The sequence below is a fragment of the Mesocricetus auratus genome, unplaced genomic scaffold (assembly GCF_017639785.1).
Source record: "Mesocricetus auratus isolate SY011 unplaced genomic scaffold, BCM_Maur_2.0 Super-Scaffold_4256, whole genome shotgun sequence".
NCBI classification, from domain to species: domain Eukaryota; kingdom Metazoa; phylum Chordata; class Mammalia; order Rodentia; family Cricetidae; genus Mesocricetus; species Mesocricetus auratus.
Genome location: NW_024429182.1, coordinates 56,615,107 through 56,635,301, shown reverse-complemented (window position 1 = coordinate 56,635,301; position 20,195 = coordinate 56,615,107). Strand labels below are relative to the sequence as shown.

General features: G+C 51.8%; 1 protein-coding gene across 1 annotated transcript in view; it reads left to right on the top strand.

Annotated features, from left to right (window-relative positions):
* Kcnq1 (potassium voltage-gated channel subfamily Q member 1) overlaps nt 1–19,590 on the top strand; it is a 318,938-nt gene extending 299,348 nt beyond the window's left edge. Inside the window, exon 16 of the mRNA XM_005064141.4 lies at nt 18,433–19,590. Within this exon, the coding sequence (XP_005064198.1) occupies nt 18,433–18,648 (216 nt within the window). The 3' untranslated portion in view covers nt 18,649–19,590. The remainder of the gene's footprint in view (nt 1–18,432) is intronic.
* Nucleotides 19,591–20,195: the final 605 nt, after the last annotated feature.

Genomic DNA, 20,195 nt, shown 5'->3' with positions numbered 1-20,195 from the left:
CTGGCCTTGTACACAGAAACTCATGGTGGAGGGATGAAAGTCCTGAGCTATACCTAGGGAAGGAAGGAGGCTCCCTCCCCAAGTTGAAACAAGTCTGGGTGTAGATTGGGCACAGGCTGGACTCTTCCCTTATACTGTCCTGGCTCTCAGTGGCCTGACTCAACTGCTCAGCTGCCGAGGGGTGGAGGTATGCTGAGGGAGGCCCTTCCAGACCCAAACCTTCCTGGTCCTAGCCTGCGCTGCTCAGCATCCTTCCAGGAAAATGGGCGGGTTTCCTGTGGAAGAGTCCCAGTGCCAGGAGAGCAGGCCCTGAAGGGTAGCAGAGCACCCACAGACTCTACCACCCTCCCTGCCAGGCACTCCCTCCTGTGTGCCTGACTCCGCCCCATGGATGCTTGCTTCTTTTGGGTTAGATGTCCTCCGTTGTTCTTGGCAGATATTTTCTGAATGTCTGCTATGTGCTCTGGGAACATGGGGAGCAGGGAGAGGCGGGGGGGGGGGTGCAGTATGTGGCCCTGCCCTTGAGGAAATCGTGTACAGTGAGCCATGGACAGTAAACAGGCAATAAATTGTCCTCTGTAAGGCTGTCAGGAGAGGAGGAGGAAGCACCCAAAGCAGCCATTCACACTCCAGTATGAATGAGTGCCTCTGGGGCTCTGCTCAATAACAGACCAGACCAGGGTGGCCTCCCATTTCCAAGGACTAGGACAAGGGTGGGGAGGGTTGTAGAGAGGGGGCAGGGCAATTCCCTCCCTTACCATAGTTACTTCACCAACACCCAGAATTTCCTAGCTGCATCCCTGAGACTCCTGGGAGTCCCTACAATAAGACCCTACCCCCACCTTATTCTGGTCTCTGCCCCCTTCTGCCCCCATACCCTCTCCACAAGGCCTCACCCTCCCCACCATCCTGGAAACGATTTTGTTGTCTGCAGAGATTATGTGTAACTGACTGTGAGTTATAAGTCTCCGGAGCGAGCGAGCAGCCTGTTACCTAACCAGGCCTGGCTCGTGCCAATGTCTTGAGTAATTATTGGGGAGGGGGGCCTCAGCCCACAGCCGAACCTCTCCAAGGGAATGCTATTGTTTTTCACATCAGCTGTGCCTTGGACAGAAAACTGTAGGAATGAGATGGGGTGGAGGGTGGCTTAACTCTTTGGGCCCTGTCTGCCCTAGCTTCTCAGGGCTGCCTGGCAGAGAGCAGGCCCTGTCGGGGGTCAGAACCCCAGGCTGAGCCGGCAGCCGCCACTTGGCAGAGCGTGTGGAAACCACCGTGCAGCTCTGTGCAGACAGTTGTGGAAACTTGGGCGGGCTGTCGGTGCGCCCAGCCAGCATCGCAGCCCTTTCTCCCTCCCCTGCCTCTGCTTCTCTGGGGCTCACCTGCAGGCCTACAGCCGGCAGAGGAAATGGCCCGCTTGGCTGGCACCCAGTAGGACTCAAAAAGGGCCAGGCATGAGGCAGCAGGCACCCTTAGGGTCCTCAGCCTGCCCCCACTCAGCTGGATCCCTGCCGGCTCTAGGAAAACCCACAACCCCTTCCTACTACTGCTCCCAGCCCACTGGCACCACATGGTCACAGCCAGACCCACTGAGGTAGGGCCCAGGGTTCTTGTGGCAAACCTCAAGGCCAAGGAGGAAGAAGCAGGGTGGGTGCCAGCAGTGGGTGGCACGGGAGCTGTACCCTAAGGAGTGTGGGCTCTGCGGTTACTCAGCAAGTCACAAGGCTTTGGACATAACTCAGAGGTGACCTATATGCGAGTATGTCAAGCTAGGTGTAGAATGTAGAATGGGGGCAGTCCCAAGGAGCAGGCAGAGCATCAACCATGCCAGGAGGAGGGTAGTGCAGGTTGATTAGGTTGTTGCTCAGATAATGACAATTGGTATCTCAGTCAAGAGCTCCCATGGGTCTAGTGTAGTAGCCAGACCAGGAACTGTTTCTGTTCTCTGTCTGCTTCTCTGTCCACAATGTGATACCCCATGACTGCTCTCACAGTCGCCATCACTTCTGCATTCCAGCAGTGGGAAGGAGGAAAGTAGTTGAAGGGTAACCTCTCTCCCCCACACAGCCCAGTTACCCCAACAGGCCCCTATCTGGTTTCCTCTGTCCAATGACCAGTAGGCAGTGTGCCACCACAAGGACCCCTGGAAAATAAATGGTTAATTCAAGGTTCTTTTGCTAAAGGAGGAAGTGGTTCTGCCTTTGTCTCAGGGCAAACCCATGTGGCTCAGAGGAAAGAACTCTGATAGGAACTGCGTGTTGGAAAGAGAGCAGGGAGGACTTAGACCCTTGGGGGCTCAGCCTGAGTCCTGAGAATCAGGCATATAGCAGGGCTGGTCCCTGGGAAGAAGACAAAGCTGACAGGCTATCTGCAGAGCTCAGCTTAGGATAGGTCAAAGTTAAGAGCCTCTCAGATTCCTAAGTGGTGAGGTCAGACACTAGCAGCTTTGTGGCCCAGCCAGTCTTGAGGGTCCAGGCTGGCATCACTGTTATATGGGGGCTTTAAAGCTTGGCTGGTGAGGCCAGCAGCCAAGAGGCACCCACCAACAATGGTCTAAGGGCAGGACTCGGAAGACCTAGGAGGAGTAGGAGGTGGTGAAGGAAAGAGACCCAGGAAATGTGCACCTGGGAGAGAAAGAGACCCTCCCCAAAAAAGCTTGGAAAATTAGATACAGACCCACCAACAGAGATGACTAGAGAAATGAGAGCTGGAGCTGGACCCTCCAGGCAGAGCCACCACCAGATGAGGTAGCTCCCAGCCAGGATCCTGTAAGACCCTGTACCATGCTGAGGACAGAGCCACAAAGAGAAGGTACCTACTGAAGTTCGGCCTGAGTGCTAAGCGCTCCATCAGTATTCCCCAGACCATGAACCCAGGTGCTTACTGGCCCCCACCCAAACAAAGATGAGAGGTCATGCTCTGGAGAAGCTGACCCTGTCAGGTCTAAAGCCAAGGACGCTAAGAACAGCTGTGGGTGGAGCTGAACACTTCAGGGCTGAAAAGTCAACTCCTAGAGCAACCCATTGGGTTCCATTATTGTTTCAGAACAGCAATAACACAGACATCCTAAGTCTCCCAAGAGAAGAGCATGGGTCATACACAGAAAATGGAGAACGGAGATTCGACACATCAGGAAATGAGCACACACTAGTTCACTATCTTCAAATTACTGGTGGAGAGAAGGCGGAATAATTTTCCATCTAGAATCCTAAGCATAACAGAAAAATAAAGATATTTGCCAAAATGCACACTCAAAAATTGTTAACCTACCACATACCTTTTCTCAGAAAATTGCCTGGGGAGGTGCTCCTGTAAAATGAGAGGGAAACAGGCAAGAACACAGAAGCTGGGGTCCAGGGGTCACATAATACCTAAAAAGAGGAGAGAAACTAGCCCTGCTAGGACTCCAACAGAAAGGAGAGAGAGAAAGAGAGAGAGAGAGAGAGAGAGAGAGAGAGAGAGAGAGAGAGAGAGAGAGAGAGAGAGATTCATTACTAGTATTCCAACAGGATCGATAGAAATATTATAATTCTTGCAGAAAATTTAAAAATGGATTCATTACACGTATTAAAAGGGCTAGGGATATGACAAGTGGAAGAGTGCTGAAAAAGATTTAAAAATATTAATTCTCTGGAGCTGGAAAGTCGGATCAAAGTTAAGTGCACTTGCTGCTCTTGCAGAGAACCTGAGTTCAATTCTCAGCATCCACATCAGGCAATTCACAACCCAAATGCAGGGGATCCAACACCCTTTTCTCACCTCTACAGGCACTGGAACACACACAGCATATATATACATGCAGATGCATACACATAAATAAAGTCTTTTAGAAGCAAAGGATAAGCACAATGGTTTAGGAGGTAAAGACACTTGCCATCAAGCTTGACCTAAAGTTGGTCTCTAGAACTACATGATGGAAGGAGAGAACCAATCCACAAGTCATCCTCTGACCTCTATATATGTATGTGCATGCACATACACAGAGAGAGAGAGAGAGAGAGAGATGCAAATGTCTTTGTAAAAAAGAAAGAACAAAAGAAAAAGAAAAACTAAGACTAACCCAAAGGCAACCCTTAAGTACAGAGAAAACAGAAAGCTGTTAACACAGAAGACCTTGTGAACACAGTATTTACACAGCAATCTTTCAAAGTGACATGTTTCTTTAAAAAGCAAATGGTAAATACTTATCTAGCCTACAACTGTGGTGTAACTACACAGAAGGAATGCTGGGGAAGAGGTTGTAGGACAAAATCTTGATGGCTCATCTTCCATGTTACATGTTAGTCACTAGATAATGCCTAAAACAGAAGGAGGAGGAGGAGGAGGAGGAGGAGGAGGAGGAGAAGGAGAAGAAGGAGGAGAAGAAGAAGAAGAAGAAGAAGAAGAAGAAGAAGAAGAAGAAGAAGAAGAAGAAGAAGAAGAAGAAGGAGAAGGAGAAGGAGAAGGAGAAGGAGAAGGAGAAGGAGAAGGAGAAGGAGAAGGAGAAGGAGAAGGAGAAGGAGAAGGAGAAGGAGAAGGAGAAGGAGAAGGAGAAGGAGAAGGAGAAGGAGAAGGAGAAGAAGAAGAAGGAAGAGATTCAAGAAGTAAGACTGTAAAACTAAGAAACATCCAAGAAAGTTAAAGACATTAAAGACTTCCCTCTGGAAACAGGAGTTGGGGACTGGAGATGTAACCCCTGAGAGGGCTGTTCTGAGATGGAAGAGTTTCTAACAGATTGCTTAATGTTGGCGAGAAGTCTCTAAAATGCAGGAAAGGAATGTAGGTACCAGGAAGTAGAGCATTTTGCTGATGGCCTGGTGAGGAAGAGGAGAGGGTCCAATGAGGAGCTGGGGCTTGGAAGAAGAAGGTGAGGACATGCTAGGACCTGGGGTGGCAGGAGACAAAGGCAAGCCAGGCTGGAGCACTGCACTATGTATAGGCTTGGACAAGACCCTGGATGGGAAGAATAGGACTGTAGTCATAAAGGATGAGGCATGTATCTGACAGGTGTTCCCCTCCTTTAACCAGGGGTGACAGAGGGACCCAGGTGCCTCCCTAGACAGGCTTCCCAGATCTGCATGTTACGTTGGATGGTCTTCAAGATCTGGGCTAGTAATGGAGAACCTGAAGGTCAGGGGAGCTGGGGGCTTCTTGGGGCCTGTGAAGCAATTCATCTTGTCAGCATATGTCCCCTTACCATAGCCCTGGTGTCCCTGGTGACTTCTTCCTCCCAGCCCTAAGCACAGGAAGGGCGGGCTGGGAACTGCAGGATAGGCCTGAATCTCTCATCAGCTGGAGGGGTCAGCCCAGGCCAGACGGGCCCAGGGCCAACCAGAACCTCTTTCCTAGGTGGAGGCTTCCCCCTGGCTCACCTTCTGAGAGTTATGGACCTTCCCGGGAGCCCCACAACCTGTTTGCCTCAGCCTTGGTCACCAAAGAGCACCCCACATATGACCCCAGCCATGGCCTGGGCAGAACAAAAACTTCGTGGGGGGCATATGAAATGATGTAGTGCTCTCTAGGGATGAGGCAGTCAGGGATCTGGCTTCTCAGGTCATGGGCACAAGGTAAACCTACAAGTCTACCAGATGCTTTTCTGCATGGGGTTGCTACAGCTCCACCCCTACCCTGCCTACCTGGTTCCTCCCAAAAACAAAGAGGTCCACTATAGGCCAAGGCTAGCATGTATAAAGTTACAGAGACAGCAGCTTTCCAGAAGAGTCTTTCTTCAGGGTCACTAACCTTACCTGGACCCAGGACCTGCTCAGCATTTCACAGTGCCCAACATCAAGTAAAAGGCTCCTAACGGTGGGGTAAATGGCCTGTCTTTGACTTCAGGGTGAGTTTGGAGGTTACAGGATAGAATAGTCAATCTCCAAGGTGGCGGAAGGCCATGGCCAGAGTTGGGGGCTGGGACATGACTGTGATGTGGACCCTGGACTACAGTGTGGATGAGTGTCTGTGGGAGCAGGGAGAGGTAGTGCCTTAAACTACACTGCACCAGGGGCCTGACTGGATCCCTACAGGGGTGAGGGTGGAGCCAGAGAACCTTGTTCTTTGCTTTGGGTTGGCATGGTCCTGGGTCCCCTTCCTCTTACAGTATATCTCCAGTGCAGATTCCCTCCTACGATTCTCTGCTTGGGGCAGGCTGCTTAAGGAAAAACTGTCACCAGAAAGGGAATGGAGGTGACAGCAATGCCCGCCACCACCTCCAGAAACAGGACATCTGTTGAAGGCACCTCCTCTAGGAGCCCTTGGAAGCCACTGACTGGGTGGGCAATGCCTGAGCCTTGTCACCATAGTCAAGGCCCATACAGGAACCCAACCTCAGAAAAGGCAGCAATCAAGGCCTGCCACTTAAGCCAAGGTAGTCAGTGTAACATGGGTCACCCAGACCCATGGCAATCTGAGCCAGGGAGGGATCTGCTCTACCATCCTGGAGGCTAGGATCCCAACTACCCCCACTAGGGTCCCTTGAGTGGCTACTGAGGTTACAGAAGGCCAGTGAGAGTCAACGGGCAAATTCACTCCCCTCATAGCCTAATACCCTTATCACCTCAGTGTCCCCTGCAGTCCCTGTCACAGAAGCAGGAAGTGGAAAATCACCAGGGCCTGAGCCTGGGCTGGAGATCAGCAAGGTGGCCTGAGGCAGGGGCATGGGAAGCAAAACAAGGTGGTCTGGCAGCAGGTAGCGGGATGGACATGTCTAGTGCTAGGGTCCGTTCTGACAAGCCTGGGAACATGGAGAAGAGACCCTGCCAAGTATGTCCAGATGGGCTGGAGCACTGGGGCCTGGCTTGAAGCCCCAACGACTTCCTGCTGGTCCAGCTCCTCTCACCCCCTTCCTGAACAGTCCTTCAGAGACCAGAGGCAGCCAGGGGCTAGCCCCACACATACTGATCTGCTATGTGAGGACCAGCACAGAGCACCTGGTGGGTGACCATATGGCAAGTCGTGGAGGATGAGTGCCAGTCTCACAAGGAGGAGGCAGCACAGACACCAGAACGGAGCACAGAGTGGAGGAGAGAATGAAGGGGAGAGGGTGGCCAGTGGTGTGGCGCGGCGCTGTAGCTAGTGTGAAGACAAACACCATCACTGGGTGTGGGGCGATAGAAGCCAGGAGAGCTGGCAGTCCTTTGTCCCCAGTAACTGGAGGGCCAGAAAGGGACCGGGATCCCAGGATTCGTGTGATGCCTTCTAAGTCTTAAGATCTGCTCATCCACTGCCAGCCCCACAGGAGCACAGCCTCAGGATACCTGCCTCTCCATTAGGGTTTCCCAATTCGCAGAGTTAAGGCTGGGTCTACCTATGAGATACTGAAATTTCTGTCCCAGTGAAGGTAGGGCACCCTGTGTTGAAAGGAATAAGGAGGGGAGCTAAGAGTTCTGAGACTTAAGAGGGCAAGAGGGAACAGGATGGGAAGCCTTGTCCTGTCCCCGAGGAAGCAAGGTATCCACCCCACCACCACCACACTCCAGCCAGGCCTCTACTCCAAGCAGAGTGCGGGGCCTGACCCAGCTGCCAGGAGGGAGCAGTTAGGAGCATCGAAACTCTGTACCCCCACGAGTTTCAGATGCCAGGAGAAAGGCAGCAGGATTCTAGATTCCAGTCCTAGCCACCCAGCCCCCATCCGGAGCCCTAGGCCTAGACTCCAGTCTGACTCCAGCCTCAGGGGTCCTGACTTCAGAAAATCCTGTCTCAGAGTAGAAGCAGGAAACAGGGGAGGGAGTGGGGCCCCATCCCGTTCTGCAGGCTGGGCTGGGGGCTGCCTGCCCACCTGGGTCAGCCACAGCTGCGGCTTGGATGACTGACTGGCTGAGTCATGGGGCCCCTTCAATCTCCAGGCTGGGACAGAGTCTGAACAGCAGCAGGCAGGATGTTCAGGCCCCAGGAGGTTGGGCAGGGCTTTGAGAGCTTGGGATCCTAGCTAGATGTCTCTCACCTTCACCTCAGAACTGCCTGCCCAGCTCCCTGCTGCCAACATGGCCTCTGCTTTCCAGAAATAGCTCCCAGCTTCCTGACTTCTGGCACATAAGCACACTCAGTTCCATAGAGTCTGTGCCCGATGCCACACACACATCTACAGGTATGTGAATCCACAGTGCATACAAGTAGCCAGGCTATTCAGTCACCGACCAGCAGAGTTCCAGATCATTCTAGCCTATGGTAACCATGATTCCTGCATCTCATCCTGTGGGTCTGTATTGAGAGCCTGCTGTGAGCCAGGCATGGGTGAAGCAAGAGCCTCCTTTTATTTGTCTGTCCTGGAGAGACAGACAACCAGGCTCAGCACAAGAGTCCTGAGCTCTCAGCAGCAGACTGGAGGAAGGCCATCCAGGGTGTACAGATACAAAGGACTGTGGGAAAGGAAAGAAAGCCTGAGAGCAACACTGATTACTTAAGAGAGGGAGGTGGCTCCTTATAGTTCAGCGGGTGCAGAGGGCCTGGAGGGTCCCAGAAGGCCAGGAGGCCTAGGCTGGCAGGAGTCGGCTGATTAAGGTCAGTCAGAGTTCACTCTAGGGTAAGAGCTGGGAGAGGCATAGAGTCTAGTGGTGGGGAAAGAGAGCCATCCGCAGAGAGTGGTAGTGGAGCCTGAAGCATGGCTCAGGTCCTAACCAGGAGAGGGGACAAAGAAGGGCCCAGGATGAATGTCTTGAAGACCACCAACTATTATGAGGAGAAGTCCAAGAGCTGGGTGTGTTGGGTAAGCCATGAGAAGCAGGAGGTATCCTCTAAAGACACCAGATTCAAAGTGGAGACTAAGGGAAAGGAGGCCAGTGAATAAACTGGAAAGAGAATAGTCTATAAGGAACCAGCAACTGAGAACCAGGAAGCCATGCCCAGGAGGCAGGTCCTGGGGAGACTGGGTCATAGATAGAAAACCTGCAACAGGGACAGATACTTAGGGATCACCAGGGGGTAAGGGGCAGTGGGAGCCAGAGGCAGGTAAGGTAACCACCGCGGTGCCACCTTGCTCTTGACACTAGCATTCCATCCTCCAGAACAGGGGTCCCCGCCAGGCATGCTACAGGCACAGGACATTCATGGACTTGGGTTGTTCCCTGGTTCCCTTGTCCAGCATCAGAACCCGGGTTGGGGCACTTCAGGTCCCTTCAGGGAGGCCCACTACATGTGCAGCCACCCCAAGAAGCAAGTGCCCTTGACATGTTCTAACCGGTGGCCTCAAAGCCTGCGTTGAGCAAAAACAAGCAAGTGGACCGCCACACCTAGATCATATTACTGTTGATGTCAAAACTGCCATGGAGGGATACAGTGTCTCATGCAGGAGCTAGGGAAGGTAAACACCCTGTCGCTAGCCAAGCACCTGGTAGAGGAGGCCCCAGGGAGAAGTGGGAGGCAGTGCTGAATGTCTTTATTTTACAGAAAGGGTTACTGTAGACTGTGCAGGTCCATATAACCTTGTAGAGACCAACATGAAAGCTGACACCCATGAAAGCCAGCACCCAGGTGATACAAAGAGACATGGGGAACCATGTTTCTAATACTCCTGATTGTATCTGGCTTAGTGCAATGAAGGAAGGCATTGCCTAGCAAGCAGATTATACACAGACAGGCAGGGAGAAGCATGCATGGCTGTTCCTAGGGTCTGGTTCAAGGACAGTCCTAGGTTGGGTGTGGTATAAGAACACTTACCAAGGTTGTAGGTGCCGCTGATATTGGGGGCCAGGGAAGTGCTCTTAGACTCAATGGGCATGGAGTGACAGCACTCAGACCAGAAATGGGGCAGTGGTAAGGGGATCCCACCCTGTACCCTGAGAGACGCGTGAGATGCCCAAGGGACCAGGGAAAAACCTGGGTTGGAAGAAAAAACTGGGACTATGTCTGTGGCTAGATGGAACTTGAGAATGTTCAAGAAAGAAGCATCTAGAGGAAGATCTAAAATGAGCCAAGTCACAGAACAATCCCACAGAGAGCAAGCTCCCAGCAGCACCCAGAGCCCACCGAGGCAAGGCAGGTCCTGGTCAGTGTGGTAACAGGGATGGACCCAGGCCATAGTCAGAGGCCCAGTGACGTTATCCACTAAGAAACAAGTGTAGCAAGAGAGAGAGAAAGCAAGAACCAAGAGGTTGAGCATCCCTTTCCCCCACCTGGTTCCTGGAGGGTGACAGGAATGTCTATTGTATGAGCAAGAAGCTCACCAGTGTTCACACTGACAGGTGGTCCCAAAAGTGACAGGCAGAGCTAGACATGAACAAAGGGCAAACAGAACAAGCTCCAGGTCTGGGGAGACTGGGGACAGGGGAAGGGGGGTGAGGTTCCTGTGGCAGCAGCCACAGACCTGCTTGTGTTTGCTTGGGACACAGGGTGTGGTGCAGGTCCAAGTGGGCAGCCCTGATCAACTGCCTGAGCCCCATCTGGCCATGTTCACCTGCCGCCATTGCCCACCTAGTCTGGCTAAAAGCTCTGGCTTTTGGTACAACATGTTCTGTCTGGAATCCTCAAACTTCCAGGACTCCGTGAGAAGAGAATTCAATGCAGGTGGGGCCTGTGCCTGCCGCCAGCATTAACAGGGCCTCTCAGCTTCCACTTTTTCAGGCCGTCTACATGCTTGCAGCAGAATCTGCACAAGGGGGTCTGAGCAGGCAGGACAGCCACTTCCTAAGCACCCTGACATGGAGACACCTCTGCAAACAGGACTCTTGGAGGCTTGCAAGAGCTGGCCAGTCTTTGGGAGAAAATGGAGTTCCCATTCTGAACTTAGGTCTCCCCAACCTCCACTACCTGCCAGGTGGATATAGGCAGCTTCCAGGGCAGGCAGGCAGGCAGAGGCCCTCAGTGTTGTCAGGAGCTAGGGGCTATGGGGCCCCAAGCCTGCCACTGCTCAGCTCCAGGACCTTTGTCCCTGAAGCTGTCATCAGCTGACACAGAGCAGAGAAACTATGGAATGGACAGTTCCAAGCAAAAGGGGTACCTAGGAGGGAGGAGATGACCTAGTGTCCTGTACCTTGGGGCCACACAGTGCTGGCCCAGGGACATTGACAGCTCATTGTATGAGACAGCACTCTGAAGACAGGGTGAGGGGTGAGTCATATGAGCACCAAGGTTGACTTCAGTTGCTGGAAAAGAAACAGAAGGGAGGCCCAGTGACCTGAGCCTATGGGATTGTGTAGGAGAGGTGACAAGGGTCTCCCAGCTCAGGCTAGGGAGTCAAGAGCAAAGTCAACAGAGTTGCCTGGGAGGGATTAAAGCTACTTAGAAGCCAGGTGTGTGTGTGTGTAGTCACAGGCCTGTGATCCCTGCACTTAGAAGACTAAGGCTGAAGGAACATAAGTGTCAGGCTGGCTTGGTCTGCATAGTGAAACGCAGGACAGGGAGGGAGCTGTTTACAGTGAACCCTAGAAAAACAGACACGCAAGGAACTTGGTATGTAGAAAAGATACCACCACTCTGTGAGGGATTAACCACTACAGGGAAACCTGTATCAACCCCACACATATCAAAGGTTTAAAGGTGAAATGCAAACCTAAAAAGCACCAGAAAAATTCACATTGGGCTGAGGAAGGGTGATCCAAGTACACACTGACTTAGAAACCATAAAAGAGAAAAATAAATGAAGCTCCTATTTGGAAAAGCAATGGTCACCTTAAGTGCAGTTGCAAAACAAACAGCATGTAAGAGAAAATGTGTGTGATCTATATGTCAAAAGGTAAACCTTCACATACAAAGAGTCTTTATAAAACAATGAACATGAAAGGACTTGCCAGCAATTGCTAACCCCATTGACCTTTACCCAGTGTCTTCTAGGGCCCTTGGGGGCTTCTTACTCCCTCATCTTAAGAGAAAGGCCAGAGATTAATTTACTCATTCAACAAATATTTGTACTAGATCACATGAGTTTGTGAGCACCTACTATGTGTCAGACATTGATGACTGTCAGGAACTCAACAGGAATGGCACACTTAGGACCTGACCTCGGGATCCTTGGGTTTGAAGGAGAGACAATAAACAAGTAAATTGATAAACTCAGGAATTCCATGGAGGGGCAACAGTCAAACGTGTGCTGGGAGAAATGAGATAAGCGGGAGAGCAGTGGGCATTTGAGCTGAAAGTCCACAGAGTAGTGGAGAGCGGGTTTTCCAGGCCACAGAGTCCAGTGAGTGCAAAGGTCCCCAGGTAAAACTGAGGAGGATGTGTTCAGGGTCTGTGTGAGAAAGGATTGGGGAGGGTCGCAGAGGGAGATGACATTCATCCGTGTGGTAGAAAAGCTGAGGGAAGAAGGCATAGGTCTGAGAACAAAGGTCAGCAGATGCTGCCCAGAGCAAAGCAAACGAGGGGAGTGCAGGCGTCTGGGTCAGGGGTGAGACTGCTGGCCGGAGCCAGGCCATGTCTGCAGAGGCTTGAAGGGGCTGGCTTTGAATGAGTACTTACACGGGTGTGCATGTATGTGTGTGTGAATGTACGTATGGTGGTAGGGGTCCAAGAAAGGGTTAGAGAGGCAGGTGCAAGGAAGTAGCTGTAGGTAAAAAGTCTTATGAACCACAGGTTTGTGTAAAACTGTTCAGCTGCAAATCTGGATGGCAGGCTCCATAGAAAGTGGGCTAAGTGTCACAGACAAAGGCAAAAGTCTGCTGTGACAGTTTTCCTGGGTGAGGCTCTTGAGGAATGACTTGGTGAATAGTAGGGGTGCCTGCCACATCTCAGTCTTGGGGTGCTCTTTGTAGTCCCAGGTCCCATATGGTGTGGTTGATGAACTCATGTGACTGGTGTTTCTGGTGATCAGGAATATCTGTTTGTTGGCATAGGTAATTTTTCTGGTATGCTGGTGAGAGTCAAGTGTTTATCTGCATAAACAAGACAAGGAGTCGAGTCATTATTTTTTTGTATTTTTTTCTTAGAGACAGTGTCTCTTTATGTAACCCGGGCTGGCCTGGAACTCACTATATAGACTGGCCTCAAACTCACAGAGATTCACTTGCATCTGCTGAAGTCACCACACCGGGTCTTCTTAGACATTGTGAAATGAACAACTGGGGTTGGAGATGTTGCTTTATAAAATGGAGGCCCTGGGATTGGTACAGAGACTGTTCTACATGACCTAGAAGCACCCAGATTGGACCCTGCCTGCATTCTCAGGACTGCTCACCTATGTGCTTTGTGGGTCCTGGAAGTCAAAGGACAGAAGGCCACCCTGATAATTGTCACCAGAGATACTGCATGCAGGCTTTTCTACAAAAGCCAGAGCACTGAAAGTCATAAATATAACTGCAAATGCATCCTCTTTCAGTCACCACACTTAATGTGTGCTGGCATCCACTCCAGAAGACCAGCCTATACAAGCTCCAGCTGACCCTGTACAACTCATGGAAGTTCTCCATGGTCTGGCCATACAGATGAGTGCTAAGTGAGGGTGGGGCCTGTAGGCAGCAAGGCAGCACCCCCTCCCTGAATGCTCTGAGAGAAGGTAAAACTCCTTCATTCCCCTCGGGCTTAGACTCTGAGGTGAAAGTGCTCACATGTGTCTAGCATTGGTGGCATCCTTCCCTGAACTTAGAGTACTATAACAAGTATGGACAGAGACCCACATCTGACATGACCCAGTTCCAGTGAGAGAAACTGGTGACTAACAGATGATGCCAGGCACCCTGAGGAGACCATAACTGTGGGCTGGTAAGACCACAGCAGGGCAAAGAAAGGGCTGAGAGTGGACAGCCCTGAGGCAGGCACACGCTTTTTCTAAGTCAAGAGACAGAAAGATAAAAGGCCACGTGGAAAACAGGAGTGAGTTATAAGGTGGCTCCTGGGCCAGACAGTGATGTTGTGTATTTTGAAAGGACCATTGTGTATAAGCTGAAGCGGGAGACCAGCCAGTAGACACTACTCCAACAGTCCCGAGGGAAGAAGAGACTGGCTGGGCTGGAGGACAGAACTGTCCAGGGATCCTGGTCTCCAGCTGAATAGTTCTGGGAGGCAGGAGGAAAGTTCCATAGCAGAAGGCCAGCAAAGGGGTAGGATGGAGGAGATGACTTTAGCAGCCCCGTGGGGTATTTGAAAGGACAAATCATCATGCCGAGATGTGGTAAGCTCTCTTGTGTTTTGAAGGAGCATCATGTATAAACAAACCCACTGGAGCCCCAGTGCCCCGTAAGTGCTTAGTAAAGGCCCACCAATTGTTGCTGGCTTGCTAACCCTCTCCTGTAGTACTCCAGCAGACTTCCTTCTGTGCAAAGGAGGGCCACGCTTAGCCTAGACAGCTCTAAAGAGGTGTCTCTCTGCTGGTGGTGTCAGGGTGCTGGGGAGAGGGGGGATAGAGGAGGAGTGATGGGCAGGCAGCCTAGGGTAAGGCTGAGAATCATCAGAGCCTGCCAGCCAGTGTTCTACCCAGGCCTTGTTGCCTGATCCATAAGATGCGGAAGTGGAGGCCAGCAGAAGCTCAGGGTCAACTGAGCCCAGGAAGCAGCTCACCTGGGTTCTAGGCTCCTATGCACTCTGTCTTGTGCCTACCTCCCACAGGCTGATTCCCCACAGGCTCATTGGCATCTGATAGCTCTTCACTAGGTATCAAACATTTTTAATATGGCATCTAAAGGAGACCTATGGATGTCCCTCAAGGCACCAAAGGCCATTCTCCTGTGACCCTACAGAGGGCCCTGGACTGACCAACAATGATCCCCAACCTGAATGCATCCCAGGGCCTTACACCCTAAACCCAAGCCCAGGTGTACCCACCCCAGGCTAAGCTGGCTAAGGCAATCCACAAGGACAAGGTTTTGGGGGCCCTGACCAAGGATCAAGGCTGGGCAGGTTCTGAAAAAAAAAACATTCTGAAAAGACTCTTCAAGATTTTCCTTTGAAAACAAATCCATAACCACATCAAACAGGAATCCCTGTAACCTTGAGTTTGATCATCACTGCCCGCAGGCTCCCTAACTAGCTGTTATTCTAATTGCTTTTTTCTCTTCTGAGGCCCACAGAGGTCATCTATGGCTTCTACTTAGGTGAGCAGAGACAGGGCACAACAAGGCTTTTGTCTACCTTGCCCTGCTAATCACTATCAAGTTGCAAATAGTGGTAAGATCTGAGATCCCCAAAGCTGATCTGTCCCAGTGGGTCCTGGAGAACACTATCCCAGAGCCCAGATCAGGCACTGCCTTCCCTGAAGGTGATGGCACCACTCTGGGCACCTGACTGCTGTGACGTGGCTCCCTGCCTCCACCTACTCAGCAATGGGCAGAGTGTTCCCAAGCTTTCTGCCCATGCATTCAAAACTCGAAAGGAAAAAAGTAGAGCCTGGTGGCTTTGGGAACAATTGCTGAAGTGTTGTCTTTGGAGCTGAGTTCTAAGCTGAGGAGTCACTGTATCCAGGCCAGGACCCTCCCTGCAATGACCCAGCAGGTCTGGACACGGGCTTGGGCATGAAGAGCATAGAGGCTCTCTATGGGCTGCTCTGGGAGCCTAAGTGGTCAGGAAGGAGGCAGAGGCCAGAAGAGCAAGCTAAGACCACCTGCCCTCAATGTAGAAGCACGGCCTTGGCAGCAAGCTCCCCAGACTCCTGAACATCACACTCAGTGAACAACAGTTTGGTTTACTTCCCAGCTAGGTAACAGGCAACAAGGAGCATGCATGGCCAGGTCTCTGCACCAAGCTGTCCTATCTGACAGGGTAACCCCTGATCCCCAAATTGTGCTAGACAGACTAGCTGGCAAGCACTACAACCAACCACCAAGATCCAGGCAAGAGCATAAATTGAGTATATGACATCCACACAGGCCAACTTCCCACAAACTCCTCTACTGCCAGATGGTATCTGATGACTCTTCACTGGGTAGCAAAAAATTTTAATATGACCTCTGGCCAGGTGTTGGTGACGCATGCCTTTAATCCCAGCACTTGGGAGGCAGAGGCAGGCAAATCTCTGTGAGTTCAAGACCAGCCTGGTCTACAAAAGCTAGTTCCAGGACAGCCTCCAAAGTCACAGAGAAACCCTGCCTCGAAACCCCCCCAAAAAAATATGACCTCTAACAGTAACCTATGAATTTTCCCCAAAAACTATTCTCCTATGACCCTACAGAGGGCCCTGGGTTGACCAACAGGATTCTCAGCCTGAATGTATCCTAAGGTCCTGTACCCTGAACCCAAACCCTGGTATCCCCATCCCAGGCCAAGCTGCTGAAGCAATCTGGTCTGATCAAGGCTAGAAAGGTTACAGAACTCAACCACAAGTTACTGCTCATCACCGTGATGGCCAGGGCAAGCAAGGCGGCCCTATTTGTCAGCAGCTGGACAATCTAGGAGAATCCTGTGGATGGCCAAGAGGACTCAGAAAGATCCCACACACGGCCATGGAATCCAGGCAAACTCTCAAGCAACCAGAGAGTTGGAGGAGTCCGTGTGTTCAGAGATCCCCTGCACTATTTCCTATCTCCACAGTCCTACTGTCCTTCAAACAAGGTGACAGAAGTACACTAAGGCTCCAGATACTGAACCTCCTTAGGACTCTAACCTATATCCTGCCTCTAGCCGCTTGGCCAATAGGACACCTTTGGACCCAAACAGACTCTTCAACCCCAGTTGACATAAGCAGCAACCATAGGGCCATTGTGAGCTTGGGAACTATCCAGGGACACTTCAGGGGTAGCCTAGAGTGGCACAAAAAGTATTGGTGGGCCCTGTGGCAGCTGCCCTGCAGGAGGTGTCAAACAGCCCTCCTCCCATCCCGAGAACTCTCTGTAAGGACTCTGTCCTTTAGCAAAGGTAAGGTGTCCACAGGTGTTCAACTGTGGGTTAGTAAACATTCATGAAACGATCTGTCTCCCATGAGGCAACTGGTGCTCTTCTCACTGCCTACTCAAATTGACTCTGTGTTTAAAGTTGCATGAAGCCAGACCAAGACTAGCCTCAGGCAGCCCTCCTTCGGTGCAGAGCTTGGGGAGGCTCAGACAGGGCAGAAACCCTAGCTTCACCTACCAGGGACAACTGAGCTTTAGCTTCCACCCAAGGCACTCTTAAGCCCAAAGTGTCAGTCTCCCAGTGTGAACCCTCAAGCCTGGAGACTTCCATCTAGCCCTTTCAGAATACAAACAAGTAGTAGGGATGAGCCACTACTGAAAGCCTCAGGAGTCTGCCTAGGACACAGGCTTCACCCATGGTACACACTTGTTCAGGAAGATGGGGGCTGGCCACTGACTACCCCTTGTCCTCAGGGCCCAAGTCAACTAGGTTTTGAGGCCAGCAGTCAGCAGTTGGCTGAGTCATCTCATGGTTTTCCCTAAAGCAGCTTTGCAGGTCTGACCATATGAGGCCATCTGTCAAGACCTCTGGCTTCATCCCTGCATCACTGGTGTTCCCTTTATTCCAGGTCTCCATGTGGGGGTAAGGGAGGTCCCTGCTTAACTAACAGAGCACACTCAGAGAACCACCCCCATGTTCTTAGAGTCTGAGGTCCCCGTACTCACTCACAAGCCCTGCTCTATTGCTTATACTGGTTAGGTTCATGTATCCCCCCCACCCAGTCCTCCAACTGGCCCTGGAGCAGTCCCTGGCCCTGCGGGACTGTGTGGTAGCTCTGGCCTCCCTAGACAGGTCTTCTCTTCTAGAGGAGAAAGAGAGTGGCTGTCCACTTCAGACCCCCAGGGCTGGGCCCCAACCCCTTGCACAACAGCTCCTTCTTTCTAAGGAGTTCTCCAGTGACTCTCCATTGTCTCCTACAAGCACAAGTGTGGCCCTTGTCAAGTGCCTACTCTGCACCCATTTGTCTCAGGTTCTTCCCTGCCTCTACCTCCCCTCTAGTTTCTTAGCTAGAGGATGCCTAGTTCTTGGAGCAAAACAAGCCCTTTACAGGCATGGGGTAGGGACCACCTGGTCCAGAACTCCACTCGGTCACTGCCCTGATCAATGGGGACCTAGAAAAATGGTGTTGTCCTAAATTAGTACCTGTTGAGATACCTCTGGGGATTGGCACTATTCCATGGTCTACTCAGCCTCTGCCTGCTCAACCTTCAGGTGTCCCAATCCCTCTCTCCAGGTGCCAGCCCCTCCCAGTGAGGCCCTTTGTGTTGGGCTCCAATCCCCTCCAAGCTGAGCCAGACATAGCTCTTGGCCTCTGAACTTCTACCCATTGTGCTCTTTCCTCTGCTCTCCACTTGGTCTCAAAAAGCCAGAGGCTGTGTTAGAGGCGACAGAAGTCCAGAGTCTCAAAGATCAAAAATCCTGGGAGGAGGCTAAGAAGTAACTCCCAGCCACTAGGTCTATGTAGAAACAGGAAAGGGCTAATATGTGTGTATGGATACTACTGTACTGTACCCCAAAAAGCACACATAGACATGCACATTAGGGTGAACAAGAGCCTCTCAGGCATGCATACATAAATTCAACACACATCTATAAGGACATGTGTCATGCTCTGTCTTTCAGGTCCTGCATGCCCAGGCAGGTCCTCAGGTGGCCTGCAACAACCTGTCCCAAGCACCATGGTCAACTCTGCTTCTGTCCCCACAGGTGACACAACTGGACCAGAGGTTGGTGATCATCACAGACATGCTCCACCAGCTGCTGTCCCTGCACCAGGGTGATCCATCCTGCAACAGCAGGCCACAAATGGTGGCTAGTGATGATGGTGGCTCCATCAACCCTGAGCTCTTCCTGCCCAGCAACAGCCTGCCCACCTATGAACAGCTGACCGTGCCCCAGGTGGTCCCTGATGAGGGCTCCTGAAGGAGCTCAGAAGGGGAGGCCCAGGGTAACCCCACAGGTCTGCTCCACCTCCCTCTCAACAGGGACACTCACCCGGTCCTCACCCCCCCTTTGAAGGCCTGATATGACATTCTAGCTCCCCGAGGCCCCAAAATCCATGGGCTAAACCATCAGCCTGAACCTGGAGCTCACCAAGGCACAGTCAGTGGGTACTAGAACTTGGCTAGGCATGAGGTTCCTCTCAGGCCAGAACTGTCATTCCTATTAAGGTGATGTTGCTCACCTTATGGCTGGGACATGGTGACGGGGAGCATCTGTGTAGGGCTAGGATGCAACTTAGGCAGAGAGAGGTCTGTCGAGGTGATGTCAAGTAGCTTTCTAAAGGGAGACAGGAAGAATCAGACAGTGTCTGGGGTCCCTACCCTCAGCCTTGAATCCAGGGCCCAAGTGAGAGCAGGCAGGCAGGGCATGCCCAGCCCACACTGCAGGCTACAGGCCAATGGGAGCTTAGTAGGCTAGAGTCTGACTCCTTCACTCTCTAGCGATGATGACCACATGGGTAGGATACCCTAGGGGTTCCCAGCTTCCCTCAAAGGATATCCCAAGCAAGGGAATGTCCACTGTCCACCCTAGCCAGTGTGTACTGACAGCTCCCTTCCTCAAAGTGGCCAGCGGGGCCAGCAGGCCCTACATGCCCTATATGTGCAGCCTGCCTCCCACTCCGTGCTAAACAGAGGTGCTGGACGGATGCTCAGGCTCCAGCCTCATCACATCGCATCCCTCAGCCAGCAGCTGAACCATGGCAAGTTTAGGGGCATCACCATATCTCCCAGGATTGGTTCCTTGGGCATTGCACCTCACAGAAATCAGGGTAATCTCTGGTGATTCAGAATCTCTGTTTTAATGAATTTTATAGTATGATCTTGATTGAGAGGCTTTTCCAAATAAACTTGGGATATCCCAGATTGATCTTGGCACATGCTTACTTCTGGGAGTGTCTGGGGGTGGTCTTTAGAATAACATAGCTTTCAACCTCAATTCTGTCCTACCCCACCTCCTGTCTCTTGCTACTCCCCATGGACAGTCTCAGTCTCTTTGTGGACAAGACCCTACAGTTCCCTGGGACCCAGGTCACAGAGTGAGCATGATTAGTCACTCCATGCAGAGAAGGCCCCGGCTCCCAGGGATCAAATGTACAATAAGATATGTCAAAGGTTAAGCAGGGCTGGGTTGGGAGCAGCCCTGGGCCTCCATTCCAGGTATCCTTCTCTACTCCATGTAGTTATCACCTGATTCCCAGAAGACCCTGAGCCCTGGGAGAAGCTGAGCCTGGGTTAGGACCTGGCTTAGCTGAACAACATTGACATATGCCTAGGAAGTCACTCTCAGACATGTGCCAGGGTCTCTCATCTGTCCTTGCCAGCCAAGATGGCTCTTACTGGTGACCCAAGAGGCCATTCAAGAGTGGACCCTTTCTAGGACCAGCTCCCAAGACCATAAGAGTTTGATTCCTGAAATAGAAGTGTACAAATAAGTACTGGAGTTCCTGGGCTCCCCTCAAAGCCTCA